The sequence below is a fragment of the Lycorma delicatula genome, chromosome 1, assembly GCF_047948215.1.
Source record: "Lycorma delicatula isolate Av1 chromosome 1, ASM4794821v1, whole genome shotgun sequence".
Lineage (NCBI taxonomy): Eukaryota > Metazoa > Arthropoda > Insecta > Hemiptera > Fulgoridae > Lycorma > Lycorma delicatula.
In genome coordinates this window covers 342,587,139-342,609,567 of record NC_134455.1, presented here as the reverse complement: position 1 = coordinate 342,609,567, position 22,429 = coordinate 342,587,139, and the positions used below count along the sequence as shown (strand labels likewise).

At 29.8% G+C, this 22,429-nt stretch overlaps 2 protein-coding genes across 3 annotated transcripts in view; one reads left to right on the top strand and one right to left on the bottom strand.

The window, feature by feature from the left end:
- LOC142334342 (E3 ubiquitin-protein ligase ariadne-1-like) overlaps window positions 1-15,518 on the bottom strand; it is a 74,487-nt gene extending 58,969 nt beyond the window's left edge. Inside the window, exons 1-3 of the mRNA XM_075382312.1 lie at window positions 15,492-15,518; window positions 15,167-15,378; window positions 5,842-5,997 (exon numbers count right to left, since the gene is read on the bottom strand). Coding sequence (XP_075238427.1) covers window positions 5,842-5,997; window positions 15,167-15,376 — 366 coding nt within the window. The 5' untranslated portion in view covers window positions 15,377-15,378; window positions 15,492-15,518. The remainder of the gene's footprint in view (window positions 1-5,841; window positions 5,998-15,166; window positions 15,379-15,491) is intronic.
- Window positions 15,519-15,968: 450 nt separating this feature from the next.
- LOC142334341 (serine/threonine-protein kinase ULK3-like) overlaps window positions 15,969-22,429 on the top strand; it is a 45,698-nt gene continuing 39,237 nt past the window's right edge. Inside the window, exon 1 of one of the 2 annotated variants that reach the window (XM_075382311.1) lies at window positions 15,969-16,437. In XM_075382311.1, coding sequence (XP_075238426.1) covers window positions 16,303-16,437 — 135 coding nt within the window. In that variant the 5' untranslated portion in view covers window positions 15,969-16,302. The remainder of the gene's footprint in view (window positions 16,438-22,429) is intronic. The other variant, XM_075382310.1, reaches the window with a different exon arrangement.

Sequence of the window (22,429 nt, the reverse complement as noted above, 5' to 3'; positions counted from 1 at the left end):
TATTTTGTAAATAGATATGCTACGATATTATATAAACTAATACCATGATATTAACATACTGTTGTAATATTACATGAAATATGATATTATACACCCTTCTTTCAGCAAATGTCTTACACAGAAATGGGGTGACAGAATAATTACTTTCAACGTTTCAACCTCAACTCCATATACTAATCTTATCAAAGTCCATTGCACTACTCTAATCTAAACAATTTTTCATCTCTCTCTTGATCTTTTCTTATAAAAAAAGATCAAGCTGTCATTTTTACAACATTCCTTCAAAATATTTAGATACATTAATTAAAATATATTCTGAAATAAGTAATACAGGAAATGATTACATTAACAAATTATTTTCTTCTCTAAGTTCACCTATACAAGCAATCGGTTTATAATAACAATATCTGGGGGGCAAACACTTTATTCTGCAACAACTTTTAATAAGATCACCAAGCCTACAACTTATAGAATTATGTTACATATACTAAGTTTAAACGAATAATATTTAGGAAAAAACTGTTCACTAAATGAAAATTCCAGTTAATTTTAACAATACATTTCATACTACAAAGTGTCCCAAAAGTCCTGCACCATACAAATTTTACTCTGGTTTCTAATTGGACTGAAAGATGTTGATCACTGAAGAGCGGGTAGAGATTATTCTTCTTTATGGAAGAGAAGGAATCACTCATAGACAAGCTTCAGATGAATTTAATGGGAAGCATTCTCAATGAGAGACAGTGTCGCACACAACAGTTGGCAGACTGCTAGCAAAGTTCAAGGCTACAGGTAGTTTTGCTGATGCTATATGATCTGGATGTCCAAGCACTTCAGAAGAGGTAGAAGAAGGGGTTTTGGCAAAGGTATCTGCAAGTCTGAAAAAATCAATTTGCCGAACAACTTGGAATTTTTTTTTTTTGTTTGGGGGCAAAAAATGCCTGTTATCATCGCCCGGAATTTGTTTTCAATAAAAAGGTAAAATAACACTAAATAAGGTTTAAAACTAATATAAATTATATAATAAAAAATTTAAAACTAAGTTAAAACAAAAGTTAAATAAAACTCAAAACAAATATCGCAGATGGAGTCTTTAAAATATAAAAGCTAAAATAATAGACAGTCAACTATATAAAACTTATGCAAAAGGTTCACCGCGTCTGGGTTCGTCTAGGTGAGGATACACTGAAAGCTTGGAAGTGAGCATTTCTCAGTCAACAGTACGGCGGCTCTTGCAAAAAGATAAGAACCATCCGAACAAATTACAAGTGTTTCACCACATGTCAGAAGACAATCCTGATTGCCGTACGGAAATTTTCAACTGGTTTTTGACCCAGTTGGAGAGGACCCAGAGTTTTGTCTAAAGTTATGTTCTCTGATGCAGCCAACTTTTAGGTAAATGGTGAGGTGAACCAATATAACCCTACGGTATTAGTCAGACAGTAACCCTCAATGGTTTATCGCATCATGGCTTGGTGTGGTTTGTGGAAAGACCAGATCATTGGCCCCTACTTCTTTGACAAAACAGTTAACAGGGAAACTTACTTGGCAATGTTAGTAAATGAATTACTGCCTGATTTAGATTTGGTGGGTTCTGGAAAACCAGAATGGTTCATGTGGATGATACACCCCTGCACTATGGTACAGAAGTTCGTGATTGGCTAGATGAACATTTCCTCCAGTTGATTGGCTGTAGGGGATGAGTGAAATGGGCTCCATGATCCCTGGATTTAAACCCAATGGACAGTGTTATATAGATTATGTAAAATCCCAAGTTTACATAGTCTAGATCAGCGACAAAAACCATCTGAAACTATATTGAACAGATATTCTAAATATATTGTACATATCCCTATGGATATTGTATTTTGCATCCCTATGAGTATTATAACCAAAGGCCCTTTGACTCTATAGACAAATATGAAACAGCTGGTTTGAATGATTTCATCAGCATCAGCTCTTGTTAAATTAAGACCTTACCCTTATCCATTAAGATACTCGAATGAACTTCTCAAAAGATTGGATTTAGAAAAAATCAGATCTTTTGAGAAGTTCATACTGTGAAACAACAAATTTGCTGTTTTTTTTTCTTCAAGGGGTGAACAACATGTTCACATTATCATCATCACTCGGAATAAAAATAAAACAGAAAAATAAAAACAAACAAGTAACACTATATGAAAAACTGAATAAACAAAAACTTACAACTAGTATCACAGTTTATCACTTACGACCAACTTAAAACTACTATCACAGATCTAAACTTAAAAAAAATATATTTTTATTTAAAATAAAAACCAACAAAAAAATATAAAATTTAACTAAACCTAAATATAATTTAACCAAGTCCAAGAGGAGTGTAAAGGGCCCCTTCTCATATAACATCAATAGTAGTAAAAATCTAATTATATAAAAAAAAAAAACATGGCAAAAACAATATTAAGTACAAATAAATATTACATAAAAAATATAAATATAACAAAATATAATAAATAAAAATTAAAACTATTAAATTCTGTCAATATCCTGATACATTTGAGAAATAGTAATAAAAAATATTAAACAATAAAAAGAAATTATAAATATAACAAATACTATAAATAGAAATTAAAAATATTAAAACACAGCAAACAATATTAAATTCTGTCTAAAATTGTGATCCGTCTGAGAAATTAAACCCCACCTAAAATATCCTTATTGCCTAGGATTTGTCAAATGTTTCTGGGGAATTCAAATTTACGATGTAAGGCCATGTAACAAATGCAATCCACAAGAATAAGGTACACAGTCAAGTGACTGTTGCATTGTATGCATACTGGTGTGTTTTCTCCTGACATCAGAAACCCCTGAGTGGCTCTCGTATGTCCCAACTGCAATCGACAAAGGACCACTTCCTCTTGACGAATATTTCTATGTGAAGAGTTCTATGGCAACACAGTATCTTTGATATACCAAGGTTTATTATCTACTGTAGCAGTCCAGTCACCTTGCCACTTTGCTCAAAAAGTGTGTTTACATAGTTAATAAAAAAATTGCTCATGAAGTAACATGGGTGGTGAAGGATGTTGATTGTATGCGGCTTTAGCAGCATGTAGTCAATTATTCAAGGCAATGAATCTACACATTCATTACCTGGAATACCCTCATGAATAGGGATCCAGGTGATTGTTCAACTCAGCAATTGTATTATAGAACTTAGTAATGAGAGGATGTTTAGAATACAAATCTTCTAAAGCTTGGGCAGCACTGCACAAGCCACAGAAGATAAGAGATATGGTGCTATTTTTTATTAACAATATTCAAAGCCTTATTGATAGCATACAGTTAAGCAATAATATTAGGTAGCCCAAACATGTAGCTTCTACTATTAACAACAAATGTGCATCCAACTGTATCATTCTGTTTTGATCAATCTGTGTATACTATTGTGTCTGGGTTTCTCTTGCGAGAGAATATGGTGAAACATTTGCTGAAAGATGATAGATGGTGTTGATTCTTTATTGTATATTGTAAAGTCAAACATAAAATTTATAAGGTTGATTCTCCACAGAGGATATGAACAGGAATACATTGAAAAATTACATATCAACATTAATAAGGTGTAGTAAATGCCTGGTATAAACACCCGTAGGTGCAGTATAATGTGGATGGTGTTCATACCTTTGTAAATTAGGATTCGCAAGGACTCTGTTAAAAGCCGAGTGATTTAGTTGCCCTTTAAGATGGGCAAAGTAAGGTGCTAGAAGTTGGTCTCATCTATAACAAAATAATGGATGCACTAAACAAGTATGCTGGTGAACGGGCTTGATTTAAAAGCACCTGTAGCAAGACGGAGAGAAGAATGATATACAATATCTAACAACTTAAAACATGGTATTACGCGCTGAAGAATAGAATAGGCAAAACAACCATAATGACAACCAAATTGGGAATGAACTAAGAAATAATAAAATGCAACATGATGATCGGCTCCCCAATTGGTGTTTCTAAGGACTTGCAGCATATCTAGAAGTTTGGAACATTTAGTTTTTGACCGACGTAAGATGGCTATCAAAAAATAAACCTAAAAACTTAATATCAGGAGATAGAAATTAGCTCTTTGTTGAGAAACATTTGCAGAATGAAAGGGTCCTGCAGGCAAGAAAAGACTACACAGGTAAAAAGATGGAGCTGGCAAAAAGATGAAATGGTAACCTTGGACCAAGCTTCAAGGCGATATTAGTGTTCTGTAGTAGTCTCTCTGCTGTGGCTGTTCAATGGGATGTAATATATATAGTAAAATCATCAACAAACAAAGAAATTGAAGCAGGTGGCTGCACACATTTGGTAATACTGTTGATGGCTGTAGCAAACAAAGTGACACTTAATACACTTCCTTGAGAGACTCATTCTCCAAGGTGATGCTACCCAATAAAGAATCTCCAACATGAACACGGAAAGTTCAACCATTTAAGAAACCTCTAATAAAAGCAAGCATATTGCCTCTGACTCCCCATTCTTTAAGGGTGTTTAGCATACCACATCTCCAGGCTGTGTCGTACGACTTCTTGATATGAAAGAAGATAGTGATGAGGCTGGTGAAGTAGGAAAGTGTTTTTAATAGCTGCTTCCAGTGACACTAAATGATCAATAGAAGATTGTCCTTAGCAGAAACCACACCGTTCTGAAGATAAAAGGCCATGTCTCTCAAAGTACCTTGTAAACCTGCAGTCCACCATTCTCTCCATCATGTTTCATAAACACTTGTCAAGGAGATAGGGCGGTAGCTTAAGGGGCTTGCTTGTACTGGTATGACAATGGCTTCTGACCAGCAAGGAGGGTAGCCTTGAGGAGAATAAACCAATTATAAATGCACAATAGATGTAATACCGAATTAGGATGAGGTAGAGCATATTGAACGAAAACCGTCAGGTCCAGGGAAGGTGTTTATGTAATGTTATTTTTAAATTTGCTTTTATATATATAAATATATAAAACATTGATAATACAGGATTCTGAGGTTCTGTTTATCCATTCTGGTCAAGATTAATGACAATGACATCAGTATAATTTACATGTTAAGCTATTATTAATTATTACACAAGATAATTTTTTTAACCCATCTAAAATCTTTTTATAATAACATTTTTATACACGAAAACAAACCAAACTTGGACATGTAAATAAAGGTTTGAAAGTATCTGAAATTTTTAAATGGTAATTCACAAGGATGTAGCTAGTACATATGCTCCAAAAATAACATTACATGCTTTACATTACATAATTAATCAATTTAGTCATATTTTGTCTGTTTTTGTAAAAATAAATTTTTAACTCTTGGGTTTTTAAAAAAAAATTATTATGGATAATAATGTAATAAAAAAAATGTAAATGTACTCTTTGATAAGAGTACTTATATGCGATGTGAAAAGATGTAAACATTCTGAATAATAAGATAAAGAGGATAACTGAAACTTTATCGCAGTAAATAAGTTAACAGGAGACAGTACATAAGGAGCAAAGTGGCCTTATTAAACTATAACTTTATCTGCTGTCAATCAGTCCACCAATGGCAGAAATATATATTGATAACAGACTGCAGAAAATGACCTATGATCATCTAAGTTTTCTATAATTATCAGTTTGGGGGACCATAAAACCAGATCTCATATGGGGTGCTATCTAGAGCCTACTTTAAATCAAACTACTTATAAAAAAAATATACAAATACATTATTTGATAATCATACAAGTGCAAACTACTTAAAAGTTATTCTAAAAATATTATGTTCAACAAACTGTCACTGCCAAACAAAATATTTAATAATAACATAAAGAATATTTATTATACAATAAACATTACCTTGGGTCTAGTTATAACAGGTGGTTTTCTAAATGGGTTCACCACATGTGCTTCAGCAAACAACTGTTCCTGATCACCATCATAGAATCTTTCCATTAATTTCTCTTTATCCCATTTAAAGTGATTAAGAAGAATACGTGTAGTCGTTGTAGGAATCTACAAAATAGAACATTAACTTCATAAACAACATTATTATTTACTTTAAAAGCAGGTACTAATTAAAATTTGTATAAAAATATAAATTTTGAAACAAAATAAAAATGCATTCCAACTGGCACAATGGTTTTTATTATAATTAATAATTTTGCAGTTTTTAATAAAGAAATCAAATCATATTCTGCTAAAAATAAATAGCTTGACTATTTGCAAAACAAAAGTTGTATTTCATATCTCCCTTCTTATCACTCTTGTTAGCTTGAAATTTCCAGGCTTGGTAAGTAAAATGAAGCGATAACAAATCAATGGCTCATAATAATTATTTTCTTACATTCTTTTTGATTTATTTTTTCTATATTAATAAAGCCTTACTAATCTCAAGATTTCTTTCACTCGTAGAGATGAGGGTCACATCAACTCAAAACTGGCATATATTAATCTAGACAGGTTATGACAGCCTAGATCAAAAAGTTTGTTAGAACTTTGCTGGTAAGAGTCTGCAGAACTGGACGACAAGGTGAAGTCAACAAACTATGTTTGCAGTTCAAAACATGACCTAAAAGTAATTTGAAAATGGGGAAGAAAATAAAAAAATAAGCATGAAAACATTATATTTCAGTTCAATTAGATTTGTAAGAAAGAATACTTTCAAAAAATACCTCGAATTTTGTTCGACAACTTATTTTTTCTTCCATTTGATAAACCGCACGACTCAAAATATGTAATTTTTCCTCAAATTGGTGGGTTTACAAATCGTGCCACTAGGTAGCATACAAAAACTTGATAATGTATATGAAATAATAAAATTTAAAAAATATATATATACTACAACTTGTCTTAATAGTAAATGCTCTTTAGTAAATGAAAGTACTGATGATGAAAGAATTTTTTTAATTACAATCACTTCATTAACAAAAAAAAAAGTATTAGTTTAGAAGAAATTACAGGTGCTTATAAAACACAAAAAGGTGTTACAAATGTGATAAGAATTACGCTGCTAGGTAGCAGTACTTGATAGTACTAGGTAGGGGATAAAAAATAATGTAAATGAAATAATAAAATATAAAAGAAAATATATTACAGTTTGTTTTAATTCTCATAACTTCATTAAAAAAAAAGTATTAGTTTACAAGAGATTACAGCTGCTAATAAAACACAAAGAATATGAACAGCAGGAAAGTGTTGCAAATGTGGTAACAAAGATTTGCTACAAAAAAAACAGAAATAAATTCAATTGGGAAAACTTTTATTCTACAATTAGAACTACTTGAACTAACTGATGGGGAAATAAAAAAAGGTTCATTTAATAATAATAATAATATAAAAAGTGTGTCCACAGATATGGTAAAAATCAAGTGTAACACTTACAAAAGTATTAAGTACAATATTACATCATGGATCTTCAATTTGTGACGGTCCATTATACTAATTTAATTAAATGAGGAAAAATATGGTATAAGTGAATGATATGACTCAAGAAAATAAATTGACCAAAAAATTCAAAAAATATATATATTTGTTGTAGAAAGGCAATAAATCCATAATATAACAATCAGTAATACATAAAAAAAAAAATAACAGAATAATCTAAAGGGCAGTGACATCCAAAAAAATTACAATGAAATTATAAACCGTATGGTAAGAGTCTCACAGATATCATTTCTTCCGCTCAAAAAACAAAAGTTTCTGTAATATAAATAACTGTTTTTAACAAAATGATACTGATATCAAAAAATGTGACTTTACAGTTCTATTATCAAAATTTAGAATTTTGTTAAAAAAAAGTTAAATATATGTAATGGACAATACATAAAAAATAATAGATAATACACAATGTTTAAGCGTTCCATATAGTACAGAAAAAAAAAAATAGAAAAATTTGTTACAAAACTCTTACCAGTTCAATTTCATTTATATGTAATACCTATCACATTTACAGAAATAATACAATTCTTATGATTATTTGTTGTTCAATAAATGAAACTAGTCGTAAGTGTTTTGTAACAAGTTTTTCTATTTTTTGCTTATTACATGGAACACTTAAACATTGTTTATTATCTATTATTGTATATCTATTGTCTATTACACATATTTAACATTTATTTTCTTTTTAAACAAAATTCTAAATAAATAAAAATTCCGATAATATAAATGTAGTGAAAGAATAGAAATTTTTGTTTTTTGACCAAAAGAAATGATATCTGTGAGACAGAAATTGTTAACCATACAGTTTACAATTTCATTGTAATTTTTTTGGATTTTGAAATTATATAATATACTTTCCTATACACCATGCCATTATGATAATTCTAATTAATAATAAAATATTGTTAATTATTAAATAATTAGTTTATTTTATTTATATACAATGATTGTTTATGAATTTGATAATAAAATTTGAACATAAAGTTAACTAATTTTATTACTACTAGTCATTACAGACTAATTTTTGGAAACAACAGTTGTTTTTTTACAGTTTTTAAAAATTAATTTATTGTAGTGTACTTGTCAATGTTACAGACTGATAAAACCACATTACTAGTTAACAATTCAGCTCGTTAAAAGATTCATTTAAGTAGTACAAATTTGCAATTTGAATAAATAAATAATATCCTTTATATGTATTCTTTCCAAATTAAGAATTTTTGAAAAGTACTTATAACACCATTAATTATATTATATTTGGGATTAAAAGGTGTTCAGAAAATACAACCTTAATCATTTACTTGCATTTTGGTGCTTACCTATGACAGACAGAATTTCATGGAAAAAAGATGTAAAATTTATAACAGGGCTTCATAAAAACATTTAGTGGTATGTAATGTAACAGAAAGATTTTGTTAGCTTTCCTGTAACAGCTTCCTTATATAGTTATTATAATATCACATTCACTTCCACTTCTGCATTGTAAGAAAAAAATCAGATGTCTATACAATTAGATGGAGTACACTTTTTTTTTTATCTGAATGACTAATTTAATAAACCTCAGGTTAAAATTTTTATAGATTGGATCTGCAAGGTCAGTTTCAGGCCAATGTATACAATGAAAACAATATTACCTTAACACATTTAATGCAGAACACCAAAAAAACAATTGTCTAACTACAAAAGTTTAGAAAAAATAAAGTTGTTTGGCAATAGTTATTTCTGGAACTTCAAAAAATTACTAACAAATTAGATGTTACAGCCGCAACAAAGTGAATTTAACGCATACAAGAAAGCTAATTTTAACTTCTAATACTAAGAACCCATACTTATAGACAAATAAATTCAAGAATTACTTTCAAAATCCAGATCTATTAAATAATGAAAAAAAATTTTACAATTAATTAATTTTTACAAGCTACTTGTAAAAATTATGGCACATGTACCAATATGATAAAATCAAGAATAAGAAAACTGCATGAGTAATCCATGACCATTAATAAAGAAACTGCAGTACTTTTCAAGAAGATGCCCGCAGGCAATCTGTAGTTGGTTGTTAGATGGCGCCACTGAAAGGAGAAAATAAATAAATAATAAAAATTATAATCTAACTTTATGTAATAAATAGGTTTATATTTAATTATATATATATATATATATATATATATATAATAAATAAATCTAAAGTTTAAATATAATCTAAACAACTTAACCTACGCTTGCTAGTCAGGGTTAGTGAACGTAGGTTAAGTTTGGTTAAATTATATTTATTTATAATATAAAGTTAGATTATAATTTTAATCTATTTTCTCCTTTCAGTGGTGCCATCTAACAGTTAACAACTAACTGACTAATTACAGCAAATAATAACTAACTACAGATCATCTTTCTTCTGCAGCCATCTTCTTGAAAAGTACCAAAACTGCTTTAAATAAAATTACTAAATAATGAAAAAACAAAATTTTGAATAAAAATTTAAACCTTAAATATACCTATTTCTAATGGAAAATAATAGAAAAATATGAGCAATAATAACTTACAACAGAAACTTCATTTAAAAATAAATCTGTACTAATCAGTTTTACCTGGATGCCACCTATTGTTCAATTTTTCACCTTTTTTTTGGTCAAAAACTGCCATCACAAACTGATATAACCTTCAAAAATATAAATTTAAAAAATTATTTTATGTTAATTAAACAAGATTAGCAGGTGTTGTTCAGTTAAGTTATGTTAATACTGCACTAAGTTCGGTCCTAAATTGTTAGGATATCAACACAATCTAACCAAACATAACCTAACAGTAGTAGCTTTGCTTGCTAACCTTGTCTAACAATAAATATACAAATTATACATACATATTAACAAAAATGATGTTTATACTAAACGTACTAAATTAAACTACAACACATGACAGTGTGGCATCCAGATACTGACTAGTACCAAAGATGTGTTATGGGTATTCCTTATGCTACCAAAAATACCTTTATGGTTACTTTTTTTTATGGTAAACACCTTTATTTTATTGTTAATGAAAGAATATAAATTGGTAATACTAGCTTTTATATACAATTTAAACAGTTAAAACTTTCATTAACAATAAAATAATAATCAACACAAAAAGTTAATTACTGGAACATAATGCTAAAATAGATTTTTAGTAGTTTTATTTTATTTTGCATTTTTAAAATTACTTTAATTCATACGTTTATCATTACTTCAATTGTCACTAGCCTTTTATCTTTATCAGTCTTGATTAATTTGGAATATCTTATGGACTTATACCATAAACTGTTGAACAGGTATATAACAGCTAGTATTACCAATTTATATTCTTTATATAATGGTGCTCCATCAGTGTAGTAATTACAAGTGCACATTTTTATTTAAAATGTGTAGCTTAAGAAAAAAGTAAAAACTTTTCATCCAATCACATAAAAAAAATGAATTCTTTCCATCCATAAAATATGTGCCTAAAGAATTTAAACATTAGAAATCAACAATCTACTTTTATTAAAATTTTTCATATATTCAAAACATACCATAATAAAGATTCTCTTATTTTAAGTTTTTAACAGAATATCTGCATTAAATATGAGGAAAGGGTCTACCAGTTTAAATAATTAAAACATATTTTGACACGCATACAGAATTTAAGAAATCCTTATAGGCTGATATATTCTTTAAATTTTGTTTCTAATGTAAAATTAATTTCATAGTTAACTAAAAATAAAATAAGTTTTTTTTTATTAGTACGTTCAGCAGAGATAGCTATTCAAACAAGGATATCTGGATGTACTAATCAGATAAATGGAAATCTAACATTAATAAGGTAAAATGAAAATCCTATCAGTAAAAAAACCCCTAATTTTTAACCATATTCAAGAATCCATGTTTTAATTTTTATTAACACTTCAATAATAAAGAATTTGTTAATGCACTTATTTTATTTAAAAATACACCACTTGTTTGCATTTTGATAATTATTTTGGGAAAATTCTGAAGAATTTCAACAGTTTTTGATGATCATACATTAAGTTGATAAATGATAAATATAATCATTTTATCAATCACCAAATTCTGAATTATTTTTCATTTTCTCGTATGATTATCTAGAATACCACCAATTCTGTATTCTAAATAACATGTATTGAAATTTTACATGGTATTTATCAAGCCATGTTTTGGATGACAGGTATATATATTTTTTTTAATTTGCTACAGCAAGCAAAACCAGCTCATCTTATCCAAAATAACAGAGTTAAAATTTGTCCTTATCAAATATATGGCATTAATATGTAAAATAAAGGAAAATACACAAATTTCAATGATTTTGCAGCAGTACCCATAAAATGGATTTGACCAAAAATTAATAAAAATCAATATCATCTAACTAATTATTTGAAAAGACACATCTCACATCTAGTACACTTTTGGAGCACATCCTCAATATGTCTTCCAGACTTATAAAAATTGTCAGAAATAACCTAAGCTGAAATCACCAATGAAGACGTCAATGTATACAAACATTTTTGATGCAACGGAAAAGTACAGGTATAATTTTTTTTTCAGGGTGATAAATGCTTACATGTTATCACCCAGAAAAAGTAATGGAAAAAAGTTAAAAGATAACTAAAACTATATTATAAACTAAAAATATTAAAATAAAATCTTACAACTAAAGTCACAGTCAGAATTATAATAAGATAAATAAATTTAAAACTAATCACATATATGGATAAATAAAACAAATATATAAGCAATATATAAACAACAAATATATATATAATGAACAAAAAGTTCATATAAAAATGAACAAAAGTTTACATTTGGGTAAGTTTATCATCAAAATTAATCATTTTGTTAGTTTTCACAACAGACATGAAAAATAAAATATTTAATTAACTAAAGTAATACATGTTTTTTTTTTTTTTTTAATTAACTATACAGAGACCTAACAGTTGCCTACCTTTTTAAATTATTACATTTTGTCATTTTAAAGCATGTAGCTGGGAAAGGAGTCACCATTGTTCACACCCTTCACTATAAAATCAAATATAAATAATATAAGGCCATCACAATGATAGAATATCACATTCTTTTTTCATGGTTGAAAAATGTAAATAGAAATTAAGCAATTCAACATATATATATATATATTGCACTATATTACATCAAAGATATAGATTCGTAAAATTATGAGAACTTTTAAATAATTTGAAATAAGCTTCAAGGAAATTTTTTCATTATGAAGTTTTCTTTTCCACAATGTTATTTTGGATGGTACTACTGTTTTTATCATGGTCTGTGTGCTATCATTCAACAGTTAATATTTCTATAATCCATTTAGGTTAAGTTAATAAATTTTTTAAAAATAATATACTCATAGGTTTCTTAACTACTTAAAAAATGAGTATTATTAATAACAGCTTATTTGCAATGTAAAGAAGGACCTTCTTGTCAAGAAGGTCTTGACAAACTTTCTAGATGCATACTTCCAAGATTTAAAGAATAAGTCATGATTTTTTTATTCTATAAAAGTGTAAACATTATTTCTTCATGAGGATCTGTGAATTAGAAAAATATGATTCTCAAATAAAGGGAAATTCAAAAACAAAAATTTTGCATTAAGAATTTTAAGTTTGTAATATTTGTTTATTCTACGCATTAAGTTCTTAAAGTTGACTATAATGCAATAAATTGTTTTGTGTAGAGAAATAAACCATAAACTATCCTTAATAATTGTTAAGTTCAGCTGTTTAAGATGATAATAGTACAGAATATGTGGTGTACCTAGGTCTCTCTATGAAGCGACTATATTTTTGTTTAAACTTAAATTTGGCCAAGTATCCTATAATTGGTGTTAAGTATTGTCATAGCTTGATTAATTTATCCTTAACCCCTCTCCACAAAAGTAACTCTAACCTCTCAAAACAGAACAGATTAGTATCTGAACAGGTCTTCATAACTCACAAAACTTATAGCTAACTGACTAGAGTATTGATATCATGCCATGAACTCTGACCTTGCATGGGTCACCCGTTGTCCCAACCTGCTTTCTGACATTTCAATCTTGTGTTTTTCTGATAATATTCATACCTACTATGGTATATTAAAGTAAAAACAAAATTGAAGTCAAATAATTGCTCAGAATTAGCAAAAATGAAAAAAAGTGTACTGTACACTTGAAAATGTGTTTTTTCCAGAACATTAGCAGTTAGTAGAAACTAACTATTAATGTAATAGCTTATAATTAATAAAGTAACAATTCAAATTTAAAACACTACCTGTTTGAATTCCACTAAATCATCACTTCTTAACAGTATGAACAATGAATGATATGAGTGATTGTATGAGAACTAAGGATTACATTATTTTAACCATGATAGTTTGGAGTTTATTATAATCCAAATAAATATTTTTTCAAACTTATTGGCTACTTATTAAAGCTGAAATTAACTTTCATCAGAACAATCTTTTCATTAAATTTTTATTTTTTTAACACTGGATATACAATGCAATGTAAAATCATCATCAAAATCACTTTTTACAAATAAACTACTTAGCATAACTTATGAAAGTTAAAAAAAAATTCAATAGGCCTTCTATTAAGAATTTTTTCAATCAATCCTTTCTATTTTAAGGCAGAATGACACCACCTGTATGACAATTTCTTTTAATTGAGTAACATTTTATAGCACATTCTATACTTACCAAACAGAAATTAAAATATTTAAGGATTAATTAGGCCCCCTAATAACTTCTCACGTGTTTTATAGGTTTTGATGAAACCAATGTGCATCAAACACTATTCTTGATATAATAATTCAAGCAAGGGCTTTTAAGTTACCTCCATTCAATATTTTACCCCCATAAAAAATCTGGCTACAAGATGAAGAATAAGTCTTTAAAAAATAAGCTCTAATAAAAATACACTTTCCTTTAAATGAATTTTAAGATTCACTGTTAACACACAATCTTGTAACTGAACACAGTATAAAAATGGTTTTAATAAGATGTCATGTACTAATAATGGGTTTAATGTAATTAATGAAAACTGAATATCACCCCAGATCAACAAATAGATTATGATAAATTATAAAAAAACTTAAAATTTTGTATTAAACAAAATACTCCAGCAAACAAATAATACAAAACTTACACACAGCTAACATGAATAAAAAAATTCTATGTATCAAATAAACAAATATAATTTCTTGAAAATGTATATAAATTGGACCAGCTAAAGAACTGAGCTAAATGAAATCTACTTGATGCGTAGTTGATTAGTTTGAACTTTTGAGACCGAGAATAATTCAATTCTAAAATAAATGATTTTTACTATTATAGGTTAAGTTAAAGAAAAACACAGGAAACTAAAAATTATAAAATTATTTTATAAAGATACATTAAAACTCTTCAATACCCTTACATAATAAATAACCCGTAACATTAATGTATTCTTTGTTATACGATTTTTTTTTATTCTGTAACAGAAAATACCTCAATTAGACTTACAATTTTTGCATAAATGTAAAAATCAAAGCATTTATTGCAATGATACATCCAGCACACAACAGAAAGATAGTGATGATAAAGATCAGTTGTATTTAAAAAAAATGAAAATTTCAATCCTTTGTTATGAGTCAAGGTTGGATACGATTCTAACCTCACAGTTTTGACAACTGGGCCACGCAATAACAAGCACTGCTAATCTAATGAACAAACAGACTCAAGTTACGTACCTCTACCACCATATTAACCTCTTTTATCGAATCCACCATATGCTGCACAATTTCTTCCGTTGATAATACTTCAAAAGGATATTCGTCAACTTCGATCTGCCGATCCCTAGGATTATTCGATTCAGGTTCCATTGGAAAATCAACGTCGTCTCCACTAGATTCATTACCCGAATCGACATCATCATAGATTGTTTCCTCCTCTGAATCCATAGCTAAAAAATTTAAATCAAACAAAACACTCAACACAAAAAATTTCAATTTCCTAAAAGGAAATACACTAATAAACTGATGATTTATATAAGGTCACGAAACAAAAAATATTCACCTGTCCCAATACCCCCACTTCCCTGAATTCAACACATGACGTCACTTTAGACATTTGCACTGTTATTGAGTAATAATCAAAAAGGCTTTGCTAATCCTTTTCTGAATAGAAAATATAAAATTGTTTATATTGCATAAAAATAGCTTTATTAATAAACAATGAAAACAATTACATTATGTTTAATTAATATAAAAATAAAAAATCATATATTAATGATCATACGTAACCTGTATTGTAAAATGTTAATAAGTATGTTCATTTTTGTAGCAAAAGATCTAAATATACATCTCATTTATTTATTTTAACGAATTTTACTTATCACTAACAATTTCGCTATACAAAATAATTAACCGAGTTTTTATGTATTACATTTGAATGAGTTTCCATATTAATCATTAATCAAATTTAGCGATATCTATAATGGCAATTGACAAAAATAACTAACATAAATTTTTGCCCATCGCATAATGTAATAATGTCGGGTAGAATGTGTGCGAAATCAGATGGAACTTAGAAATAGTTTTGTTTTGCTCTAACATTCTTTTGCTTAAAAGAAACTAATATTGTTGCTGGTTAAATAATACCAAAGGTTTTACTATTAGTCAAAAAGAAGAACTACAATATGCAAAAAATGAAATTTACTTGTTTTCGTCTGCTAGTGAACGTATGTCGTGTTACGTGAGAAGCGTGTTAAATTAGTGATGATTATTTTAGTTTAAAGTAATCTTAATTTGTGGTTTTTGTTATTTGGATTATTTTACCGTTATTTTTAGTACTTAAATAAACCCTTTCTTTAAATGTCTTCTTTAACATGAATAATAACACTGATGCTGGCGTATCCTCATCCAGTCGAACTGACAAACGTAATTCAAGTATTGGTGATTACATAATTCTTGAAACTATTGGACAAGGATCATTTGCTGTAGTATATAAAGCATGTAAAGAGGTAAATATCAATACTTCATTCGTTAGCAGTTAATTTAAAGTCAAATTATGTACAGGCATGTACATTTACGGCTGTTTTGCCACACTATGAAATACCATTTTTGTCTTTATAAAAAATAAGTAATACGATCATTTGAAGAATTATAAAGATTTAATGCCCAGGTTATAATGGGAACCCAAGAAAGAAGCATTTTCCGATTACTTAGTGATTAAGCTGAATATACTGTAGCATACGAAACAAAGTCTACCAGAATTATAAATAGCGTACTTGTATATTTTCATTTTACAACAGGTCATGTTTACCGCAATGCAAGTTTTGTATTCTCTAATGTGGTTTTACAGGCTGTAAAACCACAATTACCCTTGGAAAAGACAACTGGTGCAGTCATATATAAGATTGCAGCAAATGCTGTTAAACAACATTAATATTTCCCATTTTGTCAATTAATATTTGTAAGTAAAATATATTTATCACAAACCCATCTTCTATACACAATAAAGCAAAAACCAATAACTAAACTCTGCACTATATCTGTTGCCAAACATTTTATATATATCCCAAATCTTAAAACTATCTGGCTTTAGAAACAAAACTTAAATTTTGCTCAAGTAATTACTTTGATTACAGTATTCCCCAGGACTGTAAAGAAATCTGCTTTAAGTACAGAAATTTTAATAGTTAAAAAATGTTCATAGCAACACATAAAAACTTTAATATCCATATCTTATAATGCAGTTTTTTGCCAATTGCCTATCAGTACTGTTTCATATCTTTTTTCCCCTGTTTTGCCTCTGGGAATCACTGTCAGGTATTACTTCAGAAGATGAATGAGGATGATATGTATGAGTGTAAGAGAAGTGTAGTCTTGCACAGTCTCAGGTCGACCATTTCTGAGATGTGTGGTTAACTGAATCCCAACCACCAAAGCACATCGTATCCACGATCTAGTATTCAAATCTGTATAAAAGTAACTGCCTTTACTAGGATTTGAACGTTGGAACTCTTGACTTCAAAATCAGCTGATTTGCGAAGACGCGTTCACCACTAGACCAACTCGATAGGTTACTGTTTTATATCTGTTACATCCTTCTCTATGAATCATGAGACCTTGCCGTTGGTGAGGGGGCTTGAGTGCTCAGGGATACAGAATAGCTGGACCAAAGGTGCAACCATATCCGAGAGGTATCTGTTGAGAGCCAGACTAAGGAATGATTCCTGAAAGAGGGCAGCAGCTCTTTCAGTAGTTGTTAGGGGCGTGAGTCACAATGACTTAAACGGCCATATCAACATCACTCAGTCCTCTGAGTACTGCGCAGTTGAAAGCAATGGAAACTACAGCCGTTTCTTTTTTCCAAGAAAATGTGGCTCTCTGCATTTTCAAAAGCAATAATGGAGGCGCCTTCCTTGGTAAAATATTCCGGAGGTAAAATAGTCCCCCGTTCGGATCTCCGGGTGGGGACTACTAAGGAAGGGGTCACCAGAAAAGTAAAAAATAACATTCTACGTGTCGGCTGCGTGGTGGAATGTTAGAAGCTTAAAAAAGGTTGGTAGGCTAGAGAATTTAAAAAGGGAAATGGATAGGGTAAACGTGGATATAGTAGGAATTAGTGAGGTTCGGTGGGAAGAGGAAGGCGACTTTTGGTCGGGTGACTTTAGAGTAATTAACTCAGCGTCAAATAATGGGCAGGCAGGAGTAGGTTTCGTGATGAACAAGAAGATAGGGAGGAGAGTGGAGTATTTCAAGACGCATAGCGATAGAGTCATTGTAATAAGGATAAAATCAAAACCTAAACCGACAAAGATTGTTAACGTCTATATGCCTACAAGCGCCCATGATGATGATGAGGTAGAATGTGTATACGAAGAGATTGATGAAGCAATTAAACACGTAAAAGGAGATGAAAATTTAATAATAGTTGGAGATTGGAATGCAAGCATTGGAAAAGGCAAGGAAGGAAATATAGTGGGTGAATACGGGCTGGGCAAAAGGAATGAAAGAGGGGACCGACTTATAGAGTTTTGCACGAAGTATAATTTAGTAATTGCTAACACCCAATTTAAAAATCATAATAGAAGAATATACACTTGGAAAAAGCCAGGCGATACTGCAAGGTATCAGATAGATTATATCATGGTTAAGCAAAGATTTAGAAATCAATTCGTGGACTGCAAAACTTACCCTGGAGCAGACATTGATAGCGACCATAATTTGGTGATAATGAAATGTAGATTGGGGTTTAAAAACCTGAAGAAAAGGTGTCAGATGAATCGGTGGAATTTAGAGAAGCTTGAGGAAGAGGAGGTAAAGAAGATTTTTGAGGAGGACATCGCAAGAGGTCTGAGTAAAAAAGATAAGGTAGAAAATGTAGAAGAAGAATGGGAGAATGTTAAAAAGGAAATTCTTAAATGAGCAGAAGCAAACTTAGGCGGAATAAAGAGAACTGGTAGAAAACCTTGGGTTTCAGACGATATATTGCAGCTGATGGATGAACGTAGAAAATATAAGCATGCTAGTGATGAAGAAAGTAAAAGGAACTATCGGCAGTTAAGAAATGCTATAAACAGGAAGTGCAAACTGGCGAAAGAAGAGTGGATTAAAGAAAAGTGTTCAGAAGTGGAAAGAGAAATGAACATTGGTAAAATAGACGGAGCATACAGGAAAGTTAAGGTAAATTTTGGGGTACATAAATTAAAATCTAATAATGTGTTAAACAAAGATGGTACACCTATATATAATACGAAAGGTAAAGTCGATAGATGGGTGGAATATATTGAAGAGTTATACGGAGGAAATGAATTAGAAAATGGTTTTATAGAGGAAGTTGAGGAGGATGAAATGGGAGAAACAATACTGAGATCTGAATTTAATAGAGCATTAAAAGATTTGAATGGCCGAAAGGCTCCTGGAATAGACGGAATACCTGTAGAATTACTGCGCAGTGCAGGTGAGGAAGCGATTGATAGATTATACAAACTGGTGTGTAATATTTATGAAAAAGGGGAATTTCCGTCAGACTTCCAAAAAAGTGTTATAGTAATGATACCAAAGAAAGCAGGGGCAGATAAATGTGAAGAATACAGAACAATTAGTTTAACTAGTCATGCATCAAAAATCTTAACTAGAATTCTATACAGAAGAATTGAGAGGAGAGTGGAGGAAGTGTTAGGAGAAGACCAATTTGGTTTCAGGAAAAGTATAGGGACAAGGGAAGCAATTTTAGGCCTCAGATTAATAGTAGAAGGAAGATTAAAGAAAAACAAACCAACCTACTTGGCGTTTATAGACCTAGAAAAGGCATTCGATAACGTAGACTGGAATAAAATGTTCAGCATGTTAAAAAAATTAGGGTTCAAATACAGAGATAGAACAATTGCTAACATGTACAGGAATCAAACAGCAACAGTAACAATTGAAGAACATAAGAAAGAAGCCGTAATAAGAAAGGGAGTTTGACAAGGATGTTCCCTATCTCCTTAATCTTTACATGGAACTAGCAGTTAATGATGTTAAAGAACAACTTAGATTCGGAATAACAGTACAAGATGAAAAGATAAAGATGCTACGATTTGCTGATGATATAGTAATTCTAGCCAAGAGTAAAAAGGATTTAGAAGAAACAATGAACGGCATAGATGAAGTCCTACGCAAGAACTATCGCATGAAAATAAACAAGAACAAAACAAAAGTAATGAAATGTAGTAGAAATAACAAAGATGGGCCACTGAATGTGAAAATAGGAGGAGAAAAGATTATTGAGGTAGATGAATTTTGTTATTTGGGAAGTAGAATTACTAAAGATGGATGAACCAGGAGCGATATAAAATGCTGAATAGCACAAGCTAAACGAGCCTTCATTCTGAAATATAAGTTGTTTACATCAAAAATTAATTTAAATGTCAGGAAAAGATTTTTGAAAGTGTATGTTTGGAGTGTGGCTTTATGTGGAAGTGAAACTTGGAGAATCGGAGTATCTGAGAAGAAAAGGTTAGAAGCTTTTGAAATGTGGTGCTATAGGAGAATGTTAAAAATCAGATGGGTGGATAAAGTGACAAATGAGGAGGTATTGCGGCAAATAGATGAAGAAAGAAGCATTTGGAAAAATATAGTTAAAAGAAGAGACAGACTTATAGGCCACATACTAAGGCATCCTGGAATAGTCGCTTTAATTTTGGAAGGACAGGTAGAAGGGAAAAATTGTGTAGGCAGGCCACGTTTGGAATATGTAAAACAAATTGTTAGGGATGTAGGATGTAGAGGGTATACTGAAATGAAACGACTAGCACTAGATAGGGAATCTTGGAGAGCTGCATGAGGCCGGTCGGGTGACTGAAGACAAAAAAAAAAAAAAAAAAAATCTGTTACATCCCTAGTCCACTTGTGATAGGGGTCATAAATTAAAACCTTTTTGTTGCATTGTTAGAGTTTGTAAAAATGTACCAAATCTAGGGAATTTTTTAGGACATCAGGAAATACAGCTATCTGATTCTCACTTTGTATACAATTTATAAAAGTATAGGTTATATTGACCAAGTCCTATGAGAGTTTCTGGTTGAGCTATAGACAACTGTTGATGACCATACTAACAAAACAATATGAAGCAAAGATTATTATGTAAAAAAGAAGAAATTATTATTTGTCTTACTTTATCAGTTCATTCTAAAATGTGGATATCCCACATAAATCCCATGTAATTGTGTGTAACTGAAGTTTTGATCATGTTATTTAAAATTAGTTATTGAATTGGATATATCTGAACATTTTGAACCTATATAAATTGAAATTCAGAATTATCTGCGAAGGCAAAACATATAATTTTTAAACAAATAAAAAATAAACTAGAAATATTTGTACTAGAGATTGTAGGCAATATGAAATAACAGTAGAAAAAATTTATTTGTATAGATTGATTCAAACATGAAATGATGACCCTTCAAGAGATAATGAAAGTAGGACAGTTTTTTTAAGCTTCTCAGTATTAAGATAAATTTCAAACTGTTCAGTTGTACTTATTTTAAATTCCCCCAAAAAATAAAGTTTGACTGCTTTCACAATTTATTAGATGCAAAATGATTAAATACAGTTTTTTTATATTAAATATCATTATTGCTTATTAAAAATCAAGATTTGTAAAGACCCACCCATCAAAAGATTCTGATTGATCTTATCTTTGATCACTTATTTTACACTTTATTGAGTTCTGCTTCATAACTCAATATGATATAATTGGCACATAAAAATACTAATAAATAAGATCCCCAAAAAAGATAGTAATATATCATATTGCATACTAATGTTAATAAACTAACAGTCAGATGGAGTGATAAAATAAAGTAACATTTAAATTTCTAAAATATTGTGTAAGGTAAAGACATTGGCCAGTTTGTAAACTATTTAATAATTCATCAAAACAGGAGATTGTCATTACTTTCACTTATTGGGAAATGAATTTTACTGAGTGGATAAATTCAACTGCAGACTATAGTTGTAAAGATCTAACTTTAAAATTGTTCTTCTGAATTGCATTGTTGTTTAGATTTTGGTGGGCTAAAGAAAAATAAAGGATCATGCAAATTAGATCATTGATACATGAAGTAGTATTTTATGCTACCTTACTGTTTTAAAATTAACACATCAAAAATATTCTAGTGTTATTGAAAACAAATCAGATTTTTCTTAAAGTATTGATTGGTTTTGGTTAAACAAACCCCTACTTTTTGTATTTTATTTACCATAAGTGTAGCATTCATAAGCATATGAGATCATATGAAACTTATACATGGCACTTTACGATTACAATGTTTTCAGACAATGAGAAGAATAGGTTCTTCCAGTGACAGATTATATGAATGTTAGCTGTTTTAACATAAATTTAGAGCAACTCTTCTGCCTTCTATATTTAATTTATAAAAATGAGAAGCTCATTTTCATATTACTATGTAAGGACTCGATATCAGTATATGTTTTGCTTTCACCCTGATGTGAATTTCTGTT